The sequence below is a fragment of the Haliaeetus leucocephalus genome, unplaced genomic scaffold (assembly GCF_000737465.1).
Source record: "Haliaeetus leucocephalus isolate CR32 unplaced genomic scaffold, Haliaeetus_leucocephalus-4.0 Scaffold484, whole genome shotgun sequence".
Lineage (NCBI taxonomy): Eukaryota > Metazoa > Chordata > Aves > Accipitriformes > Accipitridae > Haliaeetus > Haliaeetus leucocephalus.
This window is the reverse complement of record NW_010972920.1, coordinates 1,859,817-1,882,775: the sequence shown is the minus strand read 5'-3', so window position 1 is coordinate 1,882,775 and position 22,959 is coordinate 1,859,817. Positions and strand designations below refer to the sequence as shown.

The following is a 22,959-nucleotide window of genomic DNA, read 5'->3' as shown; positions in this document are numbered from 1 at the left end:
TTTTTGAAAATGCCCTTCAGGAAACCTTTTCCAGTGTTCACTCTTTTCTTGCCTGCACAGGTCAGAGCATATTTGCTCACACCCAGCGAATACCACCATGTCAGGATGGCTGCCCAGGAATCTCACCGGCTTTACTGAGAGTTGAGAAGTCTCAAGGGAGCATTTCTTTCAGGCTGAAAAAATCCCATATTAAAAATATTTGGGGGTACTGTTTGGTTATGTTTTTCCTAAGAAAAAGCTTTCTAATTTCCTACCTAAATTTGCTCTTGCCAGCTTATACCCAATAGGTACCCTTTCAAGACTTTCCTGTAGCTAAACATGTTGGTTTTCTTTCCTGGTAGTTACTTCTGAGATTCAAGAACAACAAAAAATGAGATCCTACCTCAGCATGTGCTATACGGGCTACACAGTGGGGAGCTCTTGGCAGTTACTCTCCTACAAAGGGCATCCTCTTCCAGTCCTTCAGCAGCATCTCCGTGAATTTATTTTAAATTAACCTTTCCTGAATGTGGGGCCTTTGACTAATGCAGACAATTCCAGGCGAAGGCTTTCTAATACTCTGGGGAACTTTCAAAACCACCACCTCCGTCAGAAATACTTATGTCATGTTGTCCTAATATCCCACTAAGTTACTAACTCGCTCTTGCTTTCCTTGAGTTAATAAAACCAGAGCTTCTTTCTTCCCTGGTATTTCTTACCGATGAGCTCCCAGACTTAACAGACAGAAGTCATTGCTGTGACATAAATCGTGGCTTTACACTCAGTATGAAGGTTGATACTGTTTTTATTATTTTACCTGCCAAGGCCACCCTACCCTCTCAGCCAGTCGTCACGCAGTACGTAACAGTGTCACACACGCCTGTGACGCTGTGCTTGAGAGAACAGGTAACCCCCTCTAACAGGCGCGGTGGCAGACAGAAAGGAGGCAAGCTGCAACTCGCACACACACATGCTATTTGAAGGTAAAACCAAAAGCACTCACCCTGAGCTGGATATATTTCGGGAACGATTGCTCCGGTATACTGAAGAGAGGGGATCATTATCCTCTGAGCTATCACAAGTGTCTACAGTGGCATCCCACGCAACAGCAATGTCACAGTCTGTTTCAGGCCCTACAAGAACAAAACCCAGTCTATAACCTCAAGTGCAAGCACAGTTCATCTCCTGTACAGCAACTTCCCCTTTAACAGCTGAAAGACTTTCAAATTAGAAGAAATTAGACCGCAAGATAGCCCCACGATGCATCAACACTTTGTGAGCCATTCTGAGGCAAAGAAAGCAAACATTCACACCACCACATCCGTGAGTAGCTCACCTGGGACACAAATCCGAATCCTGCTCTGCTGGTTGCAGATTCCCATACCTGAGGCAGCAGCACATCTTAGTGTACACAGACACACAAAACCAGCACTTCCAGATGAAGAGGGACATTTCAGTTTTTTCCTGGCAGAAAAGGTTTCTTTTGAATGAGGTGTTTCCAATTTCAGTTTATTTTTTTTCATCGTCAGGCCAGATGGGACTGTTACAAGCCTCATGATGTATTCTCGGGCGTATAACAAAACACACATACCTAATCCAAGTGTGAGATTGATGCTCTCATCCCTGTACAGAATCCACAGAGACCTCCTCGCTTCTGCTACAGCCATCCGTGCTGCTGGCTGCAAATTGTGACAGCCTGCTACTTGCACTTAATGTGTTTGGGATGGGTCTGGGATCTGGAAAAGCTGAAAGCATTTCTCCCTTGCCTGTCTCTCCCCACGTTTATTATTTTAAATGGGTCTTTCTAATTTCAACTGTTGTTGATTGCTTTGAAGGACAGTAGGCAAATCAAGTAGTAAACATTCAGTTCGTACTCTGTGCCCATCAATTGTTTTCCTGTCAGCCTGGGAATTACCATGAGAAAAACAAGGACTGAACTCACCACATAGTCAGATCTAATGATATGGATCACAGAGGGTAACTCTGTTAACAGCACATATACTGCACACATGCTTCTCACTGCTCACCCTCACTGTGCCTTGCTGCAGAGAAGACACTCGGACACATCCTAAATTAGAGATGATGTTTCTGCCTCACCCTTCACTCCACAGGATGCTGTCAGCTTTGCTGGGAAGCCAGCACTGGAGATGACAGTGGAGAAGTCAGAGCTGCTTGGTTTCAGCTGCTGGTAGAGGCATTTGGGGTGCCCCACCAGGTCCCCATCAGCTTGACAGCCTCACCTGGAGCCTCCTCCACCACCCACACACCCTTCCCCATTGGACCCAGATCTGCATTTAAGCTCAGATCACAGGGTTCATTTTTCACTTCAGTGGTAGCTATGTTGTAAATCCTCACTTTTTTTCTTTGTTGGTTTTGCTATTTTATTGCTCTCTTTATTTTCTGCTTTTATTTGGATAGTGTTATTGGAACACCTTTGATGCCTGCTTAAAGACTGTGGGACTGTGCATGTGGAGGGGAGGCTTTTGTTTCCTGCTGTCATTAGAATTAAGTTTGTTTGTCTTCCAGTTTTATTGTAATATGTCTGCATTACCAGAATTAGTGGCAGTATGTCAATTAATGAATGTTTCTTTTATTTCTACTGGCTGATACAATAAGGTAGTAGCATGTTCTTTTTAAAGCATGCCTGTTAACTTTTGTTTACTGCTTACGCGTAGAAATACCCTGTCTGATTATAGCATTGTGGCAGAACTTCTTGTTCTTCTGATCATTAGCAAGGTTTCTATTACCTGTTTAAGCCTAGGTCAGATCAAGGGGTTGTTTTGGTAACCTATACCCATGGAGTGGTACTGTGGGGAACCCCTTGAGAGCAGGTGTGCTTTTTCCAATGTAAGTCAAAGCCCAGGAGCTTCTTTTCGTGCTCTGGATGTGGAGATGTAAATTGGGCATGGGGCAGTCATTGGCCTTCCTGAGATTCCCTTCTTCCAGCTTTTAGCTATATGAGGAGGGAGAAAGCTCCTAGTTACCACAGTGGGATGACTATTACCAACTTTGGCTGTAGGATCTGGGTGGGACTTGGATTTTGGGGAGGCAGAAGGAGATAAGGCAAAACCTGTCATCTCAAATGCAAGGGTCAAAGAGTTTAACCTGGGCCATATAGACTGGTTTTTTTCCCCTGGTTCCTGCTGCGGATTTAAAAGCTACCCTTGCCCTCTCTAGAGAGGCTGTAGCTCAGCATGCAGGATGAGCCTGTGAGAGGCGCATGCTGTGCTGGGGAACACTGGGTGCATTGGGGATGGCCCTGGACTGCTGTTCCCCCCCCACCAGCTATAATGGCTGGGGGTGAGTGCCTGAGGGCTGGCATCCACAGAGGTTACCGTTAGTCCCTGGCCCTGATAACAAGCTTCTGAAGGCAAAGAGATGCCTCAAAAAGAGCAGAAGGGGGAGGCTCTACAATGAAACACATGCAAGAAACCCAGCCCTTATGTGCAAATCAGGCATCCCCCTCCACCCCAGGGCAGCGGTGGCTGAAGGTGACAACCCTCTAGCCCCAGGGCTTGGCAGCTTGGCTTTGGGCTGTCCTCTCCAGTCCCTCCTTCCTCCTCCTCCTCTCCCTCCTCCCTGCATCAGGCAGGAGCCGCAGGGTCTCTTCCCTCTCTGCTGCGCCTGGGGCTGCAGCCTTCCTCCTCAGCACACTGAACCAGCGGCTGCTGCGGAGCTCTGGCACCTGTAAGTGGGGGTATCCTGTGTGAATGGGGTGGGGGGCTACTTTGAACTGGGGTTGGGCTGTTCCTCCCTCTCGGCCGTAGCTGGGAGCCGAGGTAGAACTGCAGGTGCTTTGTTAGCAACAGGTTTTTGTGTCTGCGAGGTGGGATGCTGACCCTGCTGCTCTGAGGTGTGTGGGGGGGTGTGCCCCAATTTATTTGGGCTGGTAACAGTGCCTGCATGGGGCTCCTGGTGATGCCAGGCATCTGCCTTCTGGTAAGCAAGCCCCCCCCCCCCTCCCTTGGCAAGCTGCTTAAGTTGGTCCCAGAGAGTGCAAGGCTGCAGTACTCACCAGTTCATGTCCTGGGGGGGGATAGGGGGGTAGATGCCTCTGGCCCAAATGGGGTTCTAAACCTGGGATACACACACGGCAATACTTCCCCCCCTCCCCAGCAAGGACAAGGCAGCTGTGTGGCCAGCAAGAACCACTGTGTGCAATGGGGGAAAGCATCTGTGTTGCTGCTGCTGCAAGCACCAATGTAAATGGGCTGGCTGCTTCATGCCTGCACAGAGCTCCAGGTTTTTATAAAGATAAGCCTCTTGCCACTACGAGCACTGCTCTGGAAGAGAGGTGACTAAAGCCATTTGGATGACTTGCTTTGCTTTTTCCTGATTGACTCTACAAAAGGCTGTCAATTTAAAAGGGCTGAAATCGTGTTGTAAGGGTTAGTTGTCAAATGCTGCTAGTTAACACAGTTGCCCTGCTGAGTCTCGGAAACTTATATGCCAGGAATCAGCGTTATGTTAATTTTGCTGTGAATGCAGGTGTGGGAAGCCTAGTATGGTATTTTAGAGCAAGTTTTGTGTTGACTCTACCTCTAATAGTCCACACTGTATTTCTGTTACTGCTAGCAGTGTAACTGTGTTCAGATAAAACACCAAACGTGCACAGATGTACAGTGGAGAAATCAACCTGAATTTAAATGTTATTTTGAAGGGAATCAACATGAAAACTCTAAAGTTACATTTGGGATGTTTTAGGTCAAGGACAACCCCTTTTAGTCCAGTGAACTACTCATTTCAATCGGAATAGCTCACCAAGGGCTGACTGTCATTTTTTTCCTCAGTGACTTAAGTTTTACAGGCTTTTTTTTATATATCAATAGCAGACTACCTCCACCAGGGGAAAAGTGTCTGGAGCTTGAGGTACTTTTTGTTATGTAACTCTATCTACAGAAGACTAGTGCCTTGTTCTTGAAATCTGAACCATACTCAGGGGCTGCCGAGTATGACATGCCATGGGATCAGTTTTGAATATTTTGCTGTAGAGAGGCTAACTAATTGGAGGCAACTCCCTGCAAGGGAGAACCAGTTCTTGAGGCTTGCAATTAGGTAGCTGTAAGATGGCATCTCAAACCAAAGGAACAGACCTGTGCTGCTGCTTTTCTCAAAAGGATAATCTTAGCCAGGTAAACCTACTTGCAGTCCTTGCTGCTTGAGGCAGAGCAGCAATCTGATTCTTTTCCCTTATGGCTATGACACCTCCCAAATCTTGGCTTAGTTTACCTTATGCCTATTGCACATCCTAAATTCTGTGGTGTATTGATGTTTATCTCTCTTTTTTTTTAATGAGCATCTCAGTAAAACTTATTTGCTTCCACAGAAATCCAAGACTCCTGAAGGTTAAAAGTTGAATCTATGTACCATGTAATTTGGTAAGCAACCTAACTATGTAGGCCTCAGACTGAAGTGTACATCCTGCAGATCCTCATGTGATGGGCTTCTGTCACCCTCATTCGTGGTGTCTGCATCTGGACTTACACTTTTGCTGAATGCACTGAGGCTGATGATATAGCGACATACAGCAGTGCTAAAGGCGAAGGTACTCACAGGCTTTTTAAGAGGGCTGTGGAGAGAAGTGGGTAGCAAACTGCCTGGGGTGATGTGGCTGTTGCTGCTGTATGAGCTTGCAGAGTTCCATAAAGGAGGAACGAGAAGATGGGGAGAAGGCTGGTACAAAGCTCGAAGTTAATTGACCTGGGTCAACTGTTTCTGTGGTGTTGCTCTACTGATCTTGTGACCTGTGATCTGACCTCATCAAGCTATATCAATGGGTAGTTTTTATGTGAATCACAGTGCATGTGAAAACTGACCCTGAACTTGCAGTTCTTCATTAGATGAGGATGTCTGTATGGTACAGCCATTGCCACTGAAGAAATAGAATGGGATTGTCTACACTGGCTGTCGCTGCTCATGGGACTGAGGTACCTCAAGGGTAAACTGGATGTAGGCTGAGTCTAACCGGGTCATGGCCAACAGGACATCTGTGCCTTGACCCACTGACCTGCTGAACACCCTGAACTCCTGCAAACTGAAGGCAGGACTCTGTGTGTACTGGGTGAGAATTCCATTGTTTATATGGAAATATAACAGTTGGTAGTCTGGTAGTAGCTGATGCCAGTATTTGATGCATTAATGCCCTTAAACCAGGAGAGGTGGTTATTTAATTGTATAATGACAGGTGACTTTATAGGCTAAAATTATTTCCCACATGGCCTTAAAATTTAAGGATAAGGTGTCTGAAAATTTTGCCTTGACCTCTGCTTGTGGCAGGGTTACTTATCTTGAGCCTGTTGACTATTTCCAGCTTTCTGGCATGGTAAATTAAATGTTTCAAGAGTCCTGCATTGACAGAGAAGCAACTGTCTCTCTTGAAGGAGATCATTAACTCTCTCTTTGCAAGGAAAGAGTTACTGTCCTGTTTGTCTTCAACTGTCCCTAGAATTGAAGCCTACAATCCTGAGACTGTTTCATTAAAATGCTACTAGTCAGGTGACCCTAGTCAATATGGTTAGAGGGTGCTTGTTTTGCTGCTGCTGCCTTCCAGTGGATAAACCTAGGTTGTTATAGCAACTTGCTGGTAGCAGTGTTATGATATGGCTGGTACAGGTTATGTTATTTAAGGTACATAATCAAACTCAGAGGTGAAGATAGCTTAATGGCCCATCAAATAAACTACACTTAAGCATAAGCTGCTTTGAATACTGAAGCAAATGCTATCGGGAACAATCATGACACACTTGAGTTTCAGCTATCACTTGTTGAACAGAACTGGCTTTAGGGGAGTGGAGAGAGAGCATGGTTCAACATGTGAACTTGGGTTTCTTGTGATGGAAACCTTAGAGTGCAGGGGCAAAACAGAATAAACCCTTTTTAGAGCTGAAATACATACGCATAGTTAACTTGCAATAGGTGCATGCAATGGTAGTTTCCAGTAGCTATTTTCATTGAGGTCTTAGGGTGGTGGTAACCTGGTGCAATAATATTAATGCTAATCAGTGATAAGATGGATCCTCAGAGAAGAGGAGATGACAAAGCAGGACAGCTTACCGTGTCACTAGTGGTGCATGTCGCACTCCCCTTGATCCCTGACAGGATGCCATGTACCTGGAAAAACACAGGAAAGGGAACATGGATGACTCTGTGGGGAATAGGCTATGTTTGGACAGAGAACGACCTCAAACTCGACAGCTTGAACCCCACAGGTTACTAATAGGTAACCTCTTGGCATGATAGGAGTATGTAAAATTTCTGACCTCTGTTAGAGGTATTTATCAATGTTGTACAGTTGAGGCTTAAAATTTGAGTGGTGTTAATTGCTCAGAGCATAATGAAATTAAGTCACTGAGGCAGTAAATGGGAATTCAAGAGTACTAAATGGATTCAGATGAATAGAGCAACTCACAGAAAGAATCAGTGGATTAATCTGTAAAGTGAGTATTTAAAGTAATTGTGTAGATGTAGATGCTGGTGTGCCAAGTCCATAAAAGTGAACAGTTAGCAAGTAGGAAGGTATAGGAAGAGTTCAGTCCACTTTAATCTACTGTCCTTCTACAGACTATTAGCTCTTTATAGAGAGGTGCTACTATGCAGGTTAAACCCTTGCTATAAGCTGATAGAGAGGGGGTTTTTGTGTTTAGTTTATACAGTTATTTAAGATTAAAGGTAGTGCCTCTGGACAAATCTCACCTTTGGTTGCAGCTAAGCGTTAAGGATTTGGCACTGACTTGCTGCATAGATAATCCACCTATTTTGCCCTTTGTCAAGGCAGACTGTTCTGTTTAATTTTTAGTGAAGCCTAATCAGGTATTCCACTACCTGGGAACTTCTGTGAGGAGGTAAAATGCTATTTAATCGTAATAAGCTCTTGGTGATCCCTGATACAAACTGCAAACTATGTAAACTCTACAATTAGTTTCATGTTAAGCATGCAGCTGGCTGGGTTTGAACTAGTATATACCAAGCAGTAGGGGGCTGGGGAGTTAAAGGATGTATTTTTGAGCTACAGCCTCCAAAACCATGTCAGTATTATGACACTTCAGGTATTAATTGCATGTGACAGAAAGTCACCCTAAAAGCAGCATTAGCTCAAGCCCTGGCTGAGAACAAGCAGGGCTTGTAGCTGTTGTTCCAAGACTTACTTCTACCTGGAGTAGGCTGAGTTTTTCTTATGTAGGGGGAACAGCTTATTCTTTTTTTTAAATGGTATTTCACACACACCCTGACTTGTGTGTCATCACAGCAAATATCTCGAAGGAGGGTGTTCGTCTCATAACTCTGGACCTGTTACTATCACTTTTGTCAAAAATGGATGCTTATTGGGTAGCTTCACCTGGCTGTGATATATACTGCCCTTCCCCCTTGATTTATAAATAAAATTCTTGTATGTAGACCAAACAGAGATTCTCAGCATGACTATTGTATTGAGGTGGGTCTTCCAGCTAAGGAGAAGAAACAAATATACTCCAGATCATGGGCTCTGTTTGCTTTCATGCTTATTTCATATTGGGCAATAACACTTCCATGCTAATATAGATAGAAATCAAATAATTATATGGCTCTTGCTCATTTTTCACAATAAGCATACATATAATCTAATGCAAAGAACCTTTGTGATGTGCTATTTGCATTGGTATTGTTTTGGTTCCGGCTGTTGGCAGCTCACATGTTCTTAGGTAGGAGAAAGGAGGCTGGGAAGGGCAAGAAAAATTCTTCACTTCAATACGTCCAGATAGAAACCAATTTTCTGGGTAAAATAAATCAATAAATAAAAAATCCATTTACCTTTCAAGTTCTGTTTTTTATAAAGTTTAAAAAGCCATGCAGGAGGTTGTCATAAACACTGCCAAAATCTATTGTCCCAGCCCTTGGTTTCATGAAAAAAATGCTGTCCTGTTAGGATTGAAACATCAGTGTTCTGATGTCTGGGCTGAGGTAGCACTTCAGGAAGCTGTCACAAGCACACTGATTCTTTAATGCTCTTAATTTATGCTTGTATAGAGGTGTTTGGGTTTTGGTTGTTTGTTGGTTTTTTTTAATACTGGTTTTGTACTGAGTTTGCCTTAGTGAGAGTAACTATTTGATGGCCAATCAGATCACAATTTTTAATGCTGGACTGTACCTGGAGGCTTGGCTGCAGTAATCACTACCTGCATTTGCATTTTCAGTTCCTATTCTGCTGGCATGAATTTTGCCATCCTTTGTTGCCTACACAGCAGTACCCGTCTCCCGGTAGGCTTCTGTAGTTACCATAAAATACAACTTTAATTTGGATACAAAACATGAATTAAGGCTTATAAATGGACAGAATTTTTTAAGTGTTATAGAAGTAATTAGAAATAGAAGTAATTTTTCAGCTGTGTCTGTGTTTGATCCAAGGAGCACTCTGACAGTCTGAGCAAATTGTTCTGTTTTGGGAGCTAAACCACTCGCACTGTTCCCAGTTCTTTCTGGGGTTTGCCTGTGAGGCAATGCTGGGTGTTCAGCTGCCTGGAGCAGTTGAAAGCGGGGAAAGGAGGGGTGGGAAATTGGGCTAACCTGCTTAATTATTTACTTGGGACCCTGCCTTCCCAACAGCATCATTCCATGTCACAGAATGGAACTTTTTAGAGGGACAAGTACATGGTGTGTGAGGAAGCACTTAACTGCTTCCTCCGAGGCTCACTGCAGAGGACACAATACAGAGCAGATTGGTTTGCCATATGTCTTGGCAGCCTGTGGCTCTGCAGTGGACTAAAACAGAACACGTCCATGCCATGTTTGTGTACGGACTAATAACTCTGTGTCAGTGAACCTTGGGCTGAGTTCTGGTCATTCACTCTGCAGTGATTACAGCATCCTCTGTGCCCCCCCAATCTGTGGGGGAGGCATAAACTATACCATGACAGTTCCTGCTTCTCTCTACTTAGTGAATTAGCTTGCAACCTGACCAATGGGCTCCTAAATTGCTTATTTTGTTTGCCAATTTTATTTTCCACTGGGACTATCTCATGGCTGTCCCACCTCTCAGCTTATACCTAAACTATGATTATACTTGCTTCTTCCTTCTACCTACTTCCCCAATTACTCTGCTTACTTTCAATACTCCAAATGACACGGCTGTCATGTCTACCTGAGTGCTCTGACGAGGAGTGACTCATGCGCAGAGCCTTAACTTGCACAGAAGATCAGATGATTCAGCTTTCTGCCTACCATCCAGCTAATATTAAAGGACTAGTGATGGTAAAAATCAGCTGCTGTGCTGGAAGGTGGCAATTTAGGAGGCTGGTCTCCCATTAGTGGGGAATTTAGTGCTGCAAAAAGCCCGGCACTGACCATTTAACTGTTCTTATAGCTTAATCCACAACACTTACTGCTAAGTGCTTACTGGAGTATCTCTCCAGTGAAAAAAGCTCAGACCAGTTCACATGACTTTTAGTGGGGGTCCCTGGCCACTTACCCATGACAGATGGGAAGCCGCTACTTAGAGATTGGATCCCAGGAGAACTTAATTGAAATAGTTTAACTCTACTGAAATCTTCTCAAGTAGGGACTTATTTTCCCTTCTGAATTCAAGTAATACATTAAAATGGACTAATACAAGCAAGGTCTAAGGAGGTAGCAGAGGGTGTTAAGCATGTCATGTTCAGTGTGTGGCTCACAGGACTAGTGGACATGTTTGATCAGCCAGCATTAGTGAAGGAGAAGAGAGATCTGACAGGTTTGCTAGCCTACTTTCAAAGCACTGGTAATGCTTGCTGCACTCGGTAGCTATGCGTGTTACTGGTGAACAGGGAGAATGCTGCTCTTGCTGTATTAGCTTTCTTCTACAGTGCTTTCTTCGAAGGTTTAGTGCTCCGCCACAAAGACCCACATAATTTAATGAGAAACTCATCATCTCTCTGCTCAATGCATGTCTGAATAGCAAAGGTGAGGTGGAATGAGTGCGCTTGGCTTTCTGCACGATTCTGGCTTGTTTAGCGTAGCAAGCCCAGTACACTTCTGGATAGTCCTAGATTATGCAGTGAGGTGGGGATGAACACTCTAAAGGGAAGGTACCTTAAGTATTAATATCTTTGAACGTGTCCTAAGCAGCAGGTAAATTGCACTAACTTACAAAAGGAGATTTCTCGGAGTCCTCGTGTTTTCAGTATAATAATACATCAAGAGAACAAGAGCCGTATCAGGGGGCGTAACAGAAACACAGGAAGTGTGTTCTAATACCTTCACTTAGCCTCAGTAAGAATAGCGATTGCTCTGAATTAGGTTCTGTGCAATTTCTAACAGATTTTCTCTCATACGTCCTAGGCTTCTGACTTGGCAGCTATTAATTTAAGGCTTGGGTGTAAGTCTCTGTTATCATGACCAGGCCAAGCCCTCTACTGAATGCATTTGTGTAATTTCCTTGCACTCTACTCAACCAAGAGCCTTATGATTATTTTCCCCTGTGCTGCTGGCATTAGGGTTAGTACCATCCTTGTTTCTCAGCCTGCTGCTGGCCAAGAGAACTAAGGCTAAAAAGACTCCTTAGATTCCAGTTGCAAAAAGGCCACTAATAGATGCAAAACTTTAAGACTTGGGCTGTGAGTGGTCTTGGGGGAATTCTTCTGAAGATGACAAAAAGCTATTTCCAAGTATAAGGGAGCTAAAATCTTATGACTTGCTAGGCAGCTTAATAAAATGGCTGGATAAGTGTGCCTGTGTGTGGAAATCTTACTTTAATCTCATTTCAGGGAACAGTTGGCTGAGATTTTAGTTAAAATTTAAAACAGCCTGTGACACATAGAATAGGAAAACTTTAAATTCAGAAGCTTAGAGCTTGACTAAACATTAAGCAAAAACATAGGGGTAAAATGACAAGCAATAGGTAAGCAGCCTAAGCTCTAATTCTCCAAGAATTCACGTATGCTATGTTACAGCTATCATAATATAACACGCATGCAGAAAACATTGTCTCTATGTTGCTTTGCTACCAAAGTGTTAGGTAACTTTCATCTTACTGTATAACCAAGTACTCACTCAGCTCATGTTAAAAACACTGTCACTGTATCTGTTCATGCTATCAATCCCTGTTCTTCTTGTGCAGTATGTCATACAGCTTCATAATGGATAAAAAGGCAAAACAAGTAACTGACAAACTTCCACACCATATTCAGCTATCAGCCACATGAGGTACTTCAGCTTTTGAATGTTTCTGGGCAAACTGGTAGAAGACATCTATGTGCTTGAAAGGATAAAATGCACACATTACCATCTTAAGGTCAGCTAATAGCAAATGACAGAAAATGCTTAGCTATAGTAAGGTTTTGCTATGGTAAATTTTCTGCTTTACTCTTCCTCATTTAGTGTGGTAATAAACCCCATGTTTGACAGGAAAACTGTGTCATATTATGTGAATGTCAGAAGAATGAAGGCAGGGTGGGAAAAATTATATATTCTAGAGAAATGTAACAGACTTGCTGTGAAATGCCTTACCTTCCATTAGCATCTTCTGATTTACATTTGAGATTTGGCTTTTTGGTGAAAGGTTTTATATTCCCACCTCAAGTGGATGAGTAATCTGCAACTAGTCTTGTTTTGTTTATTATAGCAATCCTGCTGCTAGCACTGCTTTTCATAATTAGACAGGATAGGAAAAGTTTAAGATCTTTTAAAAAAACCAAAAACCTTTGACAAAATATTTTCCTTGGTCCCAGCTCAGGCTACCCAGATAAATGACAGTTAGGGGAGGATAAACAGTTTCAGTCCATTCATAAGAGCTCGGCGTGCAACTTTAAGATTGGTATGTCTCCCTGGGATTGCTCATTTAAAAATGAGATATTTGCTTCTCATTGTATACTTGTTTTTCTTCATAGAAGTAAACGTCAAAAAGAAAAAAATTTTATATTGCAACTTGCTATTTTTAGTGTAGCTTTTCTTTCACAGCTCCTTTTTCCTAGCTGAAAGCCTACAGCTTCCATTGGATATTCAGGGCTTATTTTGAGGTAAGACACTCTGAGGTATTTCATATCAAATATCATCAAAATGCTGATGCATGAAAAAGTAAATAAAATACTTAAAGTTCTGCTACCTTAATTCATAAATATCCTCGGAGTTTGTACTTTAAAGTTAAAGTCTTGTATTACACAGACTGAACACTTCTGCTTATATGGGAAGCTGACATGAAGTACAAAATGAAGTTAAAACATACCTTAAAACAATTTCCATGAAGTTAATGATACTCTGATGGAATCTTGACTTAGGAAAAAGGCTGTCTTGCCTGTGGCATTTATCTTGGCAAACCCAGGTGCTCCAGTTTGTTAGCGACAGCTTCTGCGCTTCTGCCTGTCACGTACTTGAGCTTCAGTCTGGAACTTGGTGTTTGGCTGTTGTTGAAGCCTTGCTCTTTCTCTGGAAAAGGAAGCAAAGATAAGCCCTGCAACTGCAGACGTACATCATTCGTGTCTAACCTACTGAAATGTATGATGCTATGCTAAACTGTTACTGAAATTTACAGCAAAATGGGAGAATGTATTGCCACATTTTACCTTTTTAGATTAAATGACCCCTTATCTTACAATATTTCCCTGTAGGTCATACTTCGGAGCCCTCTGGTCTGTCCTGTGACTTCCTATAGACTTATAGAATCGTTTAGGTTGGATAAGACCTTTAAGGTCATCGACTCCAACCGTCAACCCAACACCACCCTGCCCACTCAACCATGTCCTCAAGTGCCTTGTCTATGTGTTTTTTGAACACCTCCAGGGATGGTGAGTCAACCACTTCCCTGGGCAGCCTGTTCCAATGCCTGACAACCCTTTCAATACAGAATTTTTTTCTAATATCCAATCTAAACCTCCCCTGGTGCAACTTGAGGCCATTCTCTCTTCTCCTATCACTAGTTACTTGATAGAAGAGAGCAGTACCCACCTTGCTACAGCCCCCTTCAGGTAGTTGTAGAGAGCAATAAGGCCTCTCCCCTCAGCCTCCTTTTCTCCAGGCTGAGCAACCCCAGTTCCCTCAGCTGCTCCTCATAAAACTTGTGCTCCAGACCCTTCACCAGCTTTGTTGCCCTTCTTCCGGCGCTTGATCCAAATCTGCGTTGAATTAAATCGACTAGAACTAAATACAACAAACGAAATGAGCCCTGAGTACTGCACAGCGTGGAAGCGTTTCATGTATTCTGTAATCTGCTGTCCTGCTTACGTGCTGTTAGGGTGCCTGCCACTTTTGTACGTCATGTTGCTGTTGCCTCCTGTTGAGCTGATAGCTTGGTACAAACCCCAGATCCTTGTCTGTAGTACTACCACATGGTCAGTGGTTCCCCTGGTTTTTTCCTGCCTCGCTGCATACTGCTGTGCAGTGTGTCCCTGTCGAATAGCATTTTGGTTTTAATCTGGTTTCCACAGGAAATGGTCTTTTGCAACCAAAATGCCTGGCTGGCAATTGGACTGCTTTGCCTGCTATTGCTTCCTCCAAAACCATCACTTTTCATTAAGGCAGAGGTCACCTGTGACCACTTCCCATTCTCCTACTACCTTACATGCCCCTCTTAATTCTTAAAAATAGCTGCTAATAGCACTTCACTGAGTTGGGAATGTTCACAGTTGATCTTCTTACATTTTTTTTAGGCAAGAACAATTTGTTTGTCTTGGTCAATAGCTTTTTCTGATCCACTGAGCCACAGGATAATCCATGCATTTGTCTCTTCTTTATTTCTAAGACACTTACAGAATGAGGTACTGCTATTTTTGCCATACCTCAGTGGCTGCATTTTGCAAGCAGGATTTTCTAACTTTCCAGCAGACCAGAGATGCTATCATTTTCCAAGGTCTCCAGGAAATTTCTGTAGTTGACCCATTACTGAGTATAAAGCTCAGGACAAGGGAAGAACAATTTTTTTAGCACTTACCACATTAAACTTTCTTTTTCCATGACAACAAGCTTCTGTTCTTCATGTCTCTGAAGGGTCCTTATCTTTGTTTCAGCTTCTAAAGCCTCAGAGGATTCTGTGATGAGATTTCACACGCACAAAAATCAAGACAACAAACCCAGATGGCTGTGCACAAAGGTGAAGCAGTGTTGGCTGGCTCCAGTGGTTACTAGACTTCCTCCATGTGGCCAACAAAAATAACTGCATTCACTTCATAATTACCTTGAATTGTTACTGCAAAAACAGAAAGTAGATTTTCCATATCCAGTGGCATGAGATTGTCCTGGTTACGCTATAAGACTTTATACTGCATATTTGTATATGGGTGTTGTTAACTGGGATTTCAACAGTATATGAGCCTCGTGTTTAAAAACCCAGTGTGTGGGACAGGGCTAGTGGAGACTCTTGCTTTACTTCTTTGCAGATTTTCCTCTGATATATTAAATAAAATAGGGAGGCCATGCCCTTATCAGATTAGCGTGTAGAAGCAAATTACTTTTATTTATCATTTTGTAATGTTTACGCATTGCATTATTTTTCCCTTTTCTTAGATGACTTATGTTTGTCTTCTGTGCCTCTCTCGATTATTTATCACTGTCTGTTTTAGCTGGCAAGTACCTTGTGAAAACACAAGGCACTGCCTTCATTTCTCCTTCCAGCCAATCCTTTTCCACCTCAGCTTCAATTTGATAAAAATCCGTGTACCTTTTCCATTTCCTGTAAGCTACAGTATTTGTATGGCAAATTCACTGTGTTTGCCACAGCCACAATGCTACAAAATTTCATTAGTGCAACTGTGATCAGACTACATAAGACAAACAGTTTTGCCTTGAGGCTGTTTGCAACTTCTTGTTCATCAGTTATGAACAAAAACTATTCCAGAGTTCATTACTGAAGAGATTGAAAGCTGTTGCTTTACAACACATTGTCAGAAAAAGAGAGAAAATCCAAGATATGTGTCCAAAGAAAAATTATAAGTTATTCCTCCTGCTTTTAGAGTAATAAGGTACCATTTCAGTTGTCTTAATGGACAGAATTATAAGTAATTGATTCACTAGAATACTGCCATTGCACAGGAATGACCCACAAGGGTTTGTACTCCTGGGTCCAAAGCCGCATATTAGTACTACCCACGTAACAATGTGTACTCGTAAAAGCCTCGCAAAAGCCTGTGTAGCCCATGAATGGTTGTGTATATATGGTGCAAAGCAGCAATAAAACCTGAACCACAGATATTCCTTCTCTGTTCTTGCACAGAGGAACAGGGCATGGAATGACAAAGAACTTCCCCCTCATACCATCAAAGACCCCTCAACCTCTCAAAAAGCCAAACGACAGAAGGCAAGCAAGGAAAGCCACCTCTATTTCATCTGCAGGGCTGCTTCATGACAGCACAGCTCCTCTTGGTCATGGGGACTGGGAACAAACACAGCGTGAGGCAAAGGCTGTCTTCCCCAAGCTGGAATGTCTTTTTTGCAACACGACCTCTGGGAAGCAAAGGATTATAGAAGAAAATTAGCGTTGATTTACAATAATAGTAGTAAAAAAGAATACATTTGTGGCCATCGTATTTGCAGAGAAATGCTGGAGAACAAGAATTTAGGTGGAACCTCAGAGAAGCCAAAACAGAGGAGCCAAATACATGTTTATTTCTATTAGAGGATGAGAAGGGGCAGATGGCCTGACTTTTTCCAGACTCTTGGGATTGGGTGTATTGCTACTCTTTGCTAAAATTTTCAAAACCGGACTGGAGACCTATCAAGAGCACAAGTCTTGTGCTCACTCTGCACAGAGCAGAACTCCCATTTTATCACAGAGCAGCATTTACTCTCTGAAATCCAGCAATTAGCCTAGTGTAGCTCCATCCCTTGCTTCGTTTGCTCCAAACGTCTAACAAGTGTCAGATTACTGGCACCATCAGCTCTGTTTCTTGCTATTTCACTTCCCCTGTGTTAAACCAAGCTCCTTGTTTACTCTCATCACTAGCCGTCAGGAAAAGAACGCTTGACCGCAAGAGCCCTCGCATTTCTAACTTGGTTAATACCATTGGTTGGCAGCTTCAGAAGTGACTTAGAGCTACAGAGCAAACACTGGTGTGTTAGATTCCTCGTTACAGATTTGGGCCTCATCCCGCAGAGCATGCCAAGCCCTTCCCAGTGAAGGACGCTCCCGTGGTAAGCTCTGCTTCTCATCTAGATGGCCATCGCCCCGGGCAGGGAGAGCTTGGGCTCCTGCTCCTTACTCCCTGGAGAAACTGGCTGGGGGAAGACGAGGAAAGCGAGCCACAAAAAGTCTATTTCTTCTCACGAGCCAAGAGGGAGTGCGAGAGATGCTGAGCTTTAAATGGGGTTTTAGTGACGCAACATCTCCTGGGATTTAGAAAGCACAGCTCCAGATCTGTGATTAAAGGAACAGTGTAAACTCCTATTGTCAAATACCTATGTTTGAATTCTGCCAACACTCTTCATCTTGGGCATGTTTGTATACAAATGCATCAGTGCCTGCTATCTTGTAAAACTGGCATTAAAACACTTTCCACAGCAGTTGACTCTGATCTCCGGCTAGTTAAAACATTTGGCATGTAATACATCTGAATAAAAATATTTTCAATCGTTTTGAAAATATGTTGGATAAAACCAGGAAAGGTAAATAAACAGTCTTTCTCCATAAGGACAGCCAAAGAGTATATACAACTATTACAGCTAGCTTGTATATACTGCTTTCTTAAAAGACACAAGCAGCCATTTTTTTCCGAAAGATTTCAGATTCTTGTTTACCTATCTTAATGTGCAGACATTTTAATGAATATGTAAAAATACAGACCTGTTACAAACATCGTACTGCTGTTGACTTCTAAAAAGGCAGAAGACACCAGAACACGATGTTTTTTTCACTACTTCACTTGTTTCAAACCTGAGGCGTATCAGAATAAATATTTTTTTACTGCGCTTGCTACCTGGAAGTAAAACACTTGCAGAGGCTTTCATGTTGTTGAATTTCATCGACAAGCAGAATATAGAAAGGCTGCAATGCTTTCCTGAGAATTAGGTGTGATTATATCAGGGAACAACAGGCAGAGACAGAAGGTAAATTAGAAACCCTATTAAGTAAAACCCAGCCAGAAGAAAGAAGGAACACCACCTGCCCTTTTAGTGTTGGTACCTAGCACTCACTTTCTTTTCCTGGGGAGAGGCCTGCCCTACGTGGAGTGACAACAGAATGTCACCTTTCATCGTTACTCCACAGACGCGGGGAAAACCATCACACCCCTCATCATCGGGTATCTGGGGAGGCAGCTGAAACCTTAGCTGCACAAAAAAGGGTCCGCTCCACATTTCCTTTCGTAAGGAAAGAGGTGTAGCCAGCGCTTTCCTTCCTTCACACACAAGCTCACCAGGATTTGGATACTTGTGCCTTAATTTAGATTTCATTTATACCAAGGAATTTGTAAGGGTCCTAAAGGCACCTACACCCATACATTAATTTTATGCCTTCTGCCACCAATTAATTTTGCTGTTCTTTTAAGTTAGGAACACCTCATCCCCCTGCCTCTTCAGGCATGTCCATCTGGTAGATAAAAATAAATGTGGAAAAAAAATTTGAATGCTGCTTCCAAGTCAAGTTATCTGGTGTCAGCTGTAAATGTCAAGATGCCAGTGTTGGCCTGTTATGTAGACCAATACCATTTCTGTGTGAGTTGTATAATATACATGTTAGAAGTTTGTCATGGTTAAGATTTGATTTAGAATTTCGGTGCAGTGTCTCATATAACTATAGGTTCTACAGGGCAAGAAAACAGACTGTGGCCTACAAAGTTCATCTCAATCACTTAAATTTGGAATTAAGTATGTTTGGGGCATACAAATTCTGTACCTGCTTTAAATTGGTTCTTTCAGCTTCATCAAGCGGTTGAATAAAGTCTCGCATCCCATATGTTCAAGCCATCACACCAGCAAAAGCATTGCTACTACAACACAGCAGGCGTAGATACTTGTAGCTTGAAACTGAGATGACACAGTATCAAGAAAGTTTAGACTTGAAAAAAGTCTCTTTTAGAAAAAGCTTGTAGTTTTTGCCAACTGTAATCTAATAAAATATGAAATGGGAGAATTTATTTTACAGTGTGAATAAACCATGTGGGAAAAGTATTACTCACGTTTTATTGCAGGAAAACCGCAACATGGAGAGATTACAAATACCCCAAGATCACACGGGAATTCAGTAGCAGAGCTAGGAAATGAATCCAACTGTCCTGCACTTCAGCATGTTTTAAACACAGCGTAGTCCTTCGTGTTTGCAGACTCATCTCCTGATCTATGTAGCCTGTAAGCAGGGAAGTAAAATCAACTGTGGTTTAATACCAGCTGTACATGAAAATATTTAATTTTCAATGAAATGGGATTGCATTTGGATACATTCAGGCAAAAGGTTTTTGCCGCTTCAGAAAGCTTTAATTTAATCACTGTTTTTCATGGCTCAGCAATCTCACTGTTGCCTAAGTGCCAGATTACTCAAGCTGTTGAGTAAATGGATTTCTCAAGATTTCTGATTATTTTTTTTCTCAAAATAAACTGTTCAGGTTGTTGGTTTGTTTACTTGACACAACAAGGTTGGCAAGTTTACATCCTGTCTGGCTTTCTTCTCCTTTGGGAGAAGGAGGACTTAATTTATAGAGCCTGCAGAAGTTAAAAAACCTTCAGCAGTCTTACTGGTCACTTTTGTACGCCTGTGTTGTAAAATCAAACTAATAGTATTTGTTGCTTTTCCTTTCTGGGGAGGCTCAGGACATGGACTGTTAAAATAAGCCATGGAGGGATGAGTATACATAAGCTTTGCATGTATTTCAGCACACAGTATGCCCAAACTAGTCACATTTCTTCAGGTCAATTTCAAGCATAGTAAAATGACCTTTGTAAAAATATCTTTTAAGGCACATTGCAACACAAGTAAGAACATGGACTCAAACTCTTCATTCGATTGGCCTCACGTGCTGAATTATAATGGGACATACAAGTACCTCTACTTAGAAGGCAACGTCTCCTACGTGGACTTCTACCTTCACCAGCCTTCAGTGGCAGCTGTCTTCATCGTCTCTTACCTCCTGATCTTCCTGCTCTGTATGGTTGGCAACGGAGTGGTTTGCTTTATCGTCCTGAGGAGCAAACACATGCGTACGGTCACAAACCTTTTCATCTTAAACCTGGCTGTCAGCGATTTACTGGTGGGAATCTTCTGCATGCCCACCACCCTCCTGGACAACATCATTGCAGGTAGGCTGGTTCGCACCACGTGGCAGAAAGGGCTCGAGGGGGACTCGCCTGCATTTCTGAGCACTGGCCTCCCTAGGGGCCCCGAGAGCCGGGAGCGTATTTTGGAGTGGGCTCTGTAGGCATTTCAAGTCACTGGAAGTCAGAGGTGAGGAAGACAAGTCTCTAATCCACCTTCTGACTGGGGCTGTACTTGCTGACTTCTGCCTCCCTCGCCTTTAGGAAGGGATTCTCCTACTACCAGGTTGTACGTTTAGGAAGACTTGGCAGATGCTACGAGCCAGACGCAGAGAACAATCAACTGTAGCGGTCGGTTCCCTTTCTCGTCTTGAGGTCTTGTTTTAAAGGGATGTTAAACCATAAACGTTTACTTTGCTGTTTTTTGGAACATCAGAAACTCGCCCAAGGCGTTTGGCAAAGCATTTGTTTACATAACCTCTGTCTCCCCAACCCCTGCTATGGCCTGATAGAGCAAAAGAAATGTATTAGTTCTGGGGTGGAAATTTCCTCTTATGCATATAAGCATAGCACTGCAGTGGGATGGCAGCCATTTCAATTCTCTGTGTCCTTCCAGGATGGCCGTTTGGGAGCCTGGTTTGCAAGATGAGCGGGATGGTCCAAGGAATCTCTGTTTCTGCCTCTGTCTTCACTCTAGTTGCTATTGCTGTAGACAGGTAAGATGATGCAGAGACTGTAAACTGTCGCTTCCATCTCCCTCTGGCCACCTGACCATGCTGAGGCCGACTGATTAATCCATACAACACTGCAATACATGAGATGTACTTTGCTCCTAAGGCTATTGAGCAAAACAAAATGTGGCCAGGTCTAAAGAGCAGCCATAGCAATTTAGTCCTCCGCAGGTATCTCTTAAAGATGGTACAGCTGTGCTACACCTGGCTGCCTAGAATTGGGTTGTTCCTTAGCTATTAAGCTAGACAGCAGAGGCACTAGTACCAGCTTTGGTTAAATGAAGTGGCGGAAGCAGCAGGCTGATACGGAGGCAGATCAAAATCAGGAAATTTTGACAGCAAATGTAACTTTTTAAGATTGTTTTTACCAACACAGCTCTTAAACAGAGCAACTAAATGCAACTCCACAGGTTTATGCAGGATGAGGAGATGATTCCATCTATACTTTCTAAAAAACATACAATTTAAAATGTGTGTGTGTGCTCGCCTCTTTGTTTAAGCTTTCCTTAAATGGCTTCTCCACATATGTCCCTGGGTGTCTTGGCCACAGGTTTCGATGCATCGTTTATCCATTTAAGCAGAAGCTGACCATTTCAACTGCAGTCGCCATTATAGCGGTCATCTGGATTCTGGCCATCGCAATCATGTGTCCTTCTGCAGTCATGCTGCAGGTACAAGAAGAGAAGCATTTCAGGGTCATCCTTGGCGATGGCAATGAAACCCGCCCTGTATACTGGTGCCGGGAAGACTGGCCTGACCCAGGAATGCGAAAGATCTATACAACGGTTCTGTTTGCCAACATCTATCTGGCTCCCCTGTCGCTCATTATTATCATGTATGCTAGGATAAGCATTGCTCTCTTCAACACAGCAATGCCCGTGGTGGGAAAACACAGCCAGAGGCAGCGGCACAGCGTGTCTAAGAAGAAACAAAAAGTCATCAAAATGCTCATTATTGTGGCTTTGCTTTTCACCCTGTCCTGGCTTCCCTTGTGGACTCTGATGATGCTCTCAGACTACACCAACCTTTCAGATATCCAGTTGCAGATCATCAACATTTATATCTATCCCTTTGCTCACTGGCTGGCCTTTTTCAACAGCAGCATCAACCCCATCATCTACGGTTTCTTTAATGAAAACTTTCGCCGAGGATTTCAGGCAGCCTTCAAACTTCAGCTCTGCTCCGGGGAGATCATTCACAGGGAGGTCTATTCTCAGCGAGGCCAAAGCAATGCCATTTTGCCAGCTGCCAACTGCCAGACAGCCCAGGATCAAGCTTGTCAAAATGCTAAGGAGGAGGGGAAGACAGTTAAGAAAGGAAATTGGGTGAATAACCAGCAGGATTTGATAATGGAGGATCTAGAAGAGCCCTGCAACGATGAAATTAAGTGAAACATGCTATGAACTACCTAAACAGTTTATGCCTAGTAGAGTTTATTTATTGTGTTGTGAAACTCATGCTCTGCAAGCCCTTTCTGACAAAAAAGTCAATATGTTTCTGTTTTGAAGGAGATAAGTAACTTGCATAATATCTGAACGTTTGATGTAAGCAGGAAAGCAAATTCAGCCCTTTGTGTTACCAGCTTAAACCAGCGGCACCTCCCCTGCAGTCCCTGATGACTCATTGCTCTTGAACTGGGCTGGAGCAGAGATGTGATTAAAATGGGATTACCTTCCATTTATTGTGACATAAGAGAAAAGGAGAACTATAGTTATTGACTCGGATACAATTACTCTGGATACTCACTGATGAAGAGGACAACATTCATTCATTTTCTTCTGTGAATCTCTCAGAGCAGCCGAAACAGGGTTGCTTGAACAATATTTACGGTAATGTTTCAGCATGTGAGGCTAGTTGTTGTTAATACCTACAATTTTCTTCGATATCAGAGAGTGGAAACATCGCTGCTGTTTGTAGCATCCAGCTAGACTGTGGAGCTGGAAAAAGGAGCATATCACAAGACTGGCCAGGGCCCTGAGCGTATGGCCCCTCCGGGGGGTTCGACTTTTGGGGCTCAGGGCAGCTCCGAGCCAGTGCATCTGAGGGTGTCCCTCTTCTTGCATTAAGAAATAATTTTATCTGTAGACCAAAATACCTGCTAATGAGATTTATAAAAAAGTCCTCCACCAAA

General features: G+C 43.0%; 1 protein-coding gene across 1 annotated transcript; it reads left to right on the top strand.

The window, feature by feature from the left end:
- The first annotated feature begins 3,610 nt into the window (after positions 1–3,610).
- Positions 3,611–22,383, top strand: NPFFR2 (neuropeptide FF receptor 2). Its single transcript, XM_010575494.1, has 4 exons — positions 3,611–3,666; positions 19,803–20,142; positions 20,714–20,813; positions 21,379–22,383. Exons 2-4 carry the CDS (start codon positions 19,827–19,829, stop codon positions 22,217–22,219), a joined length of 1,257 nt encoding a protein of 418 aa, XP_010573796.1. The 5' UTR covers positions 3,611–3,666; positions 19,803–19,826; the 3' UTR covers positions 22,220–22,383.
- The last annotated feature ends 576 nt before the right edge of the window (positions 22,384–22,959 follow it).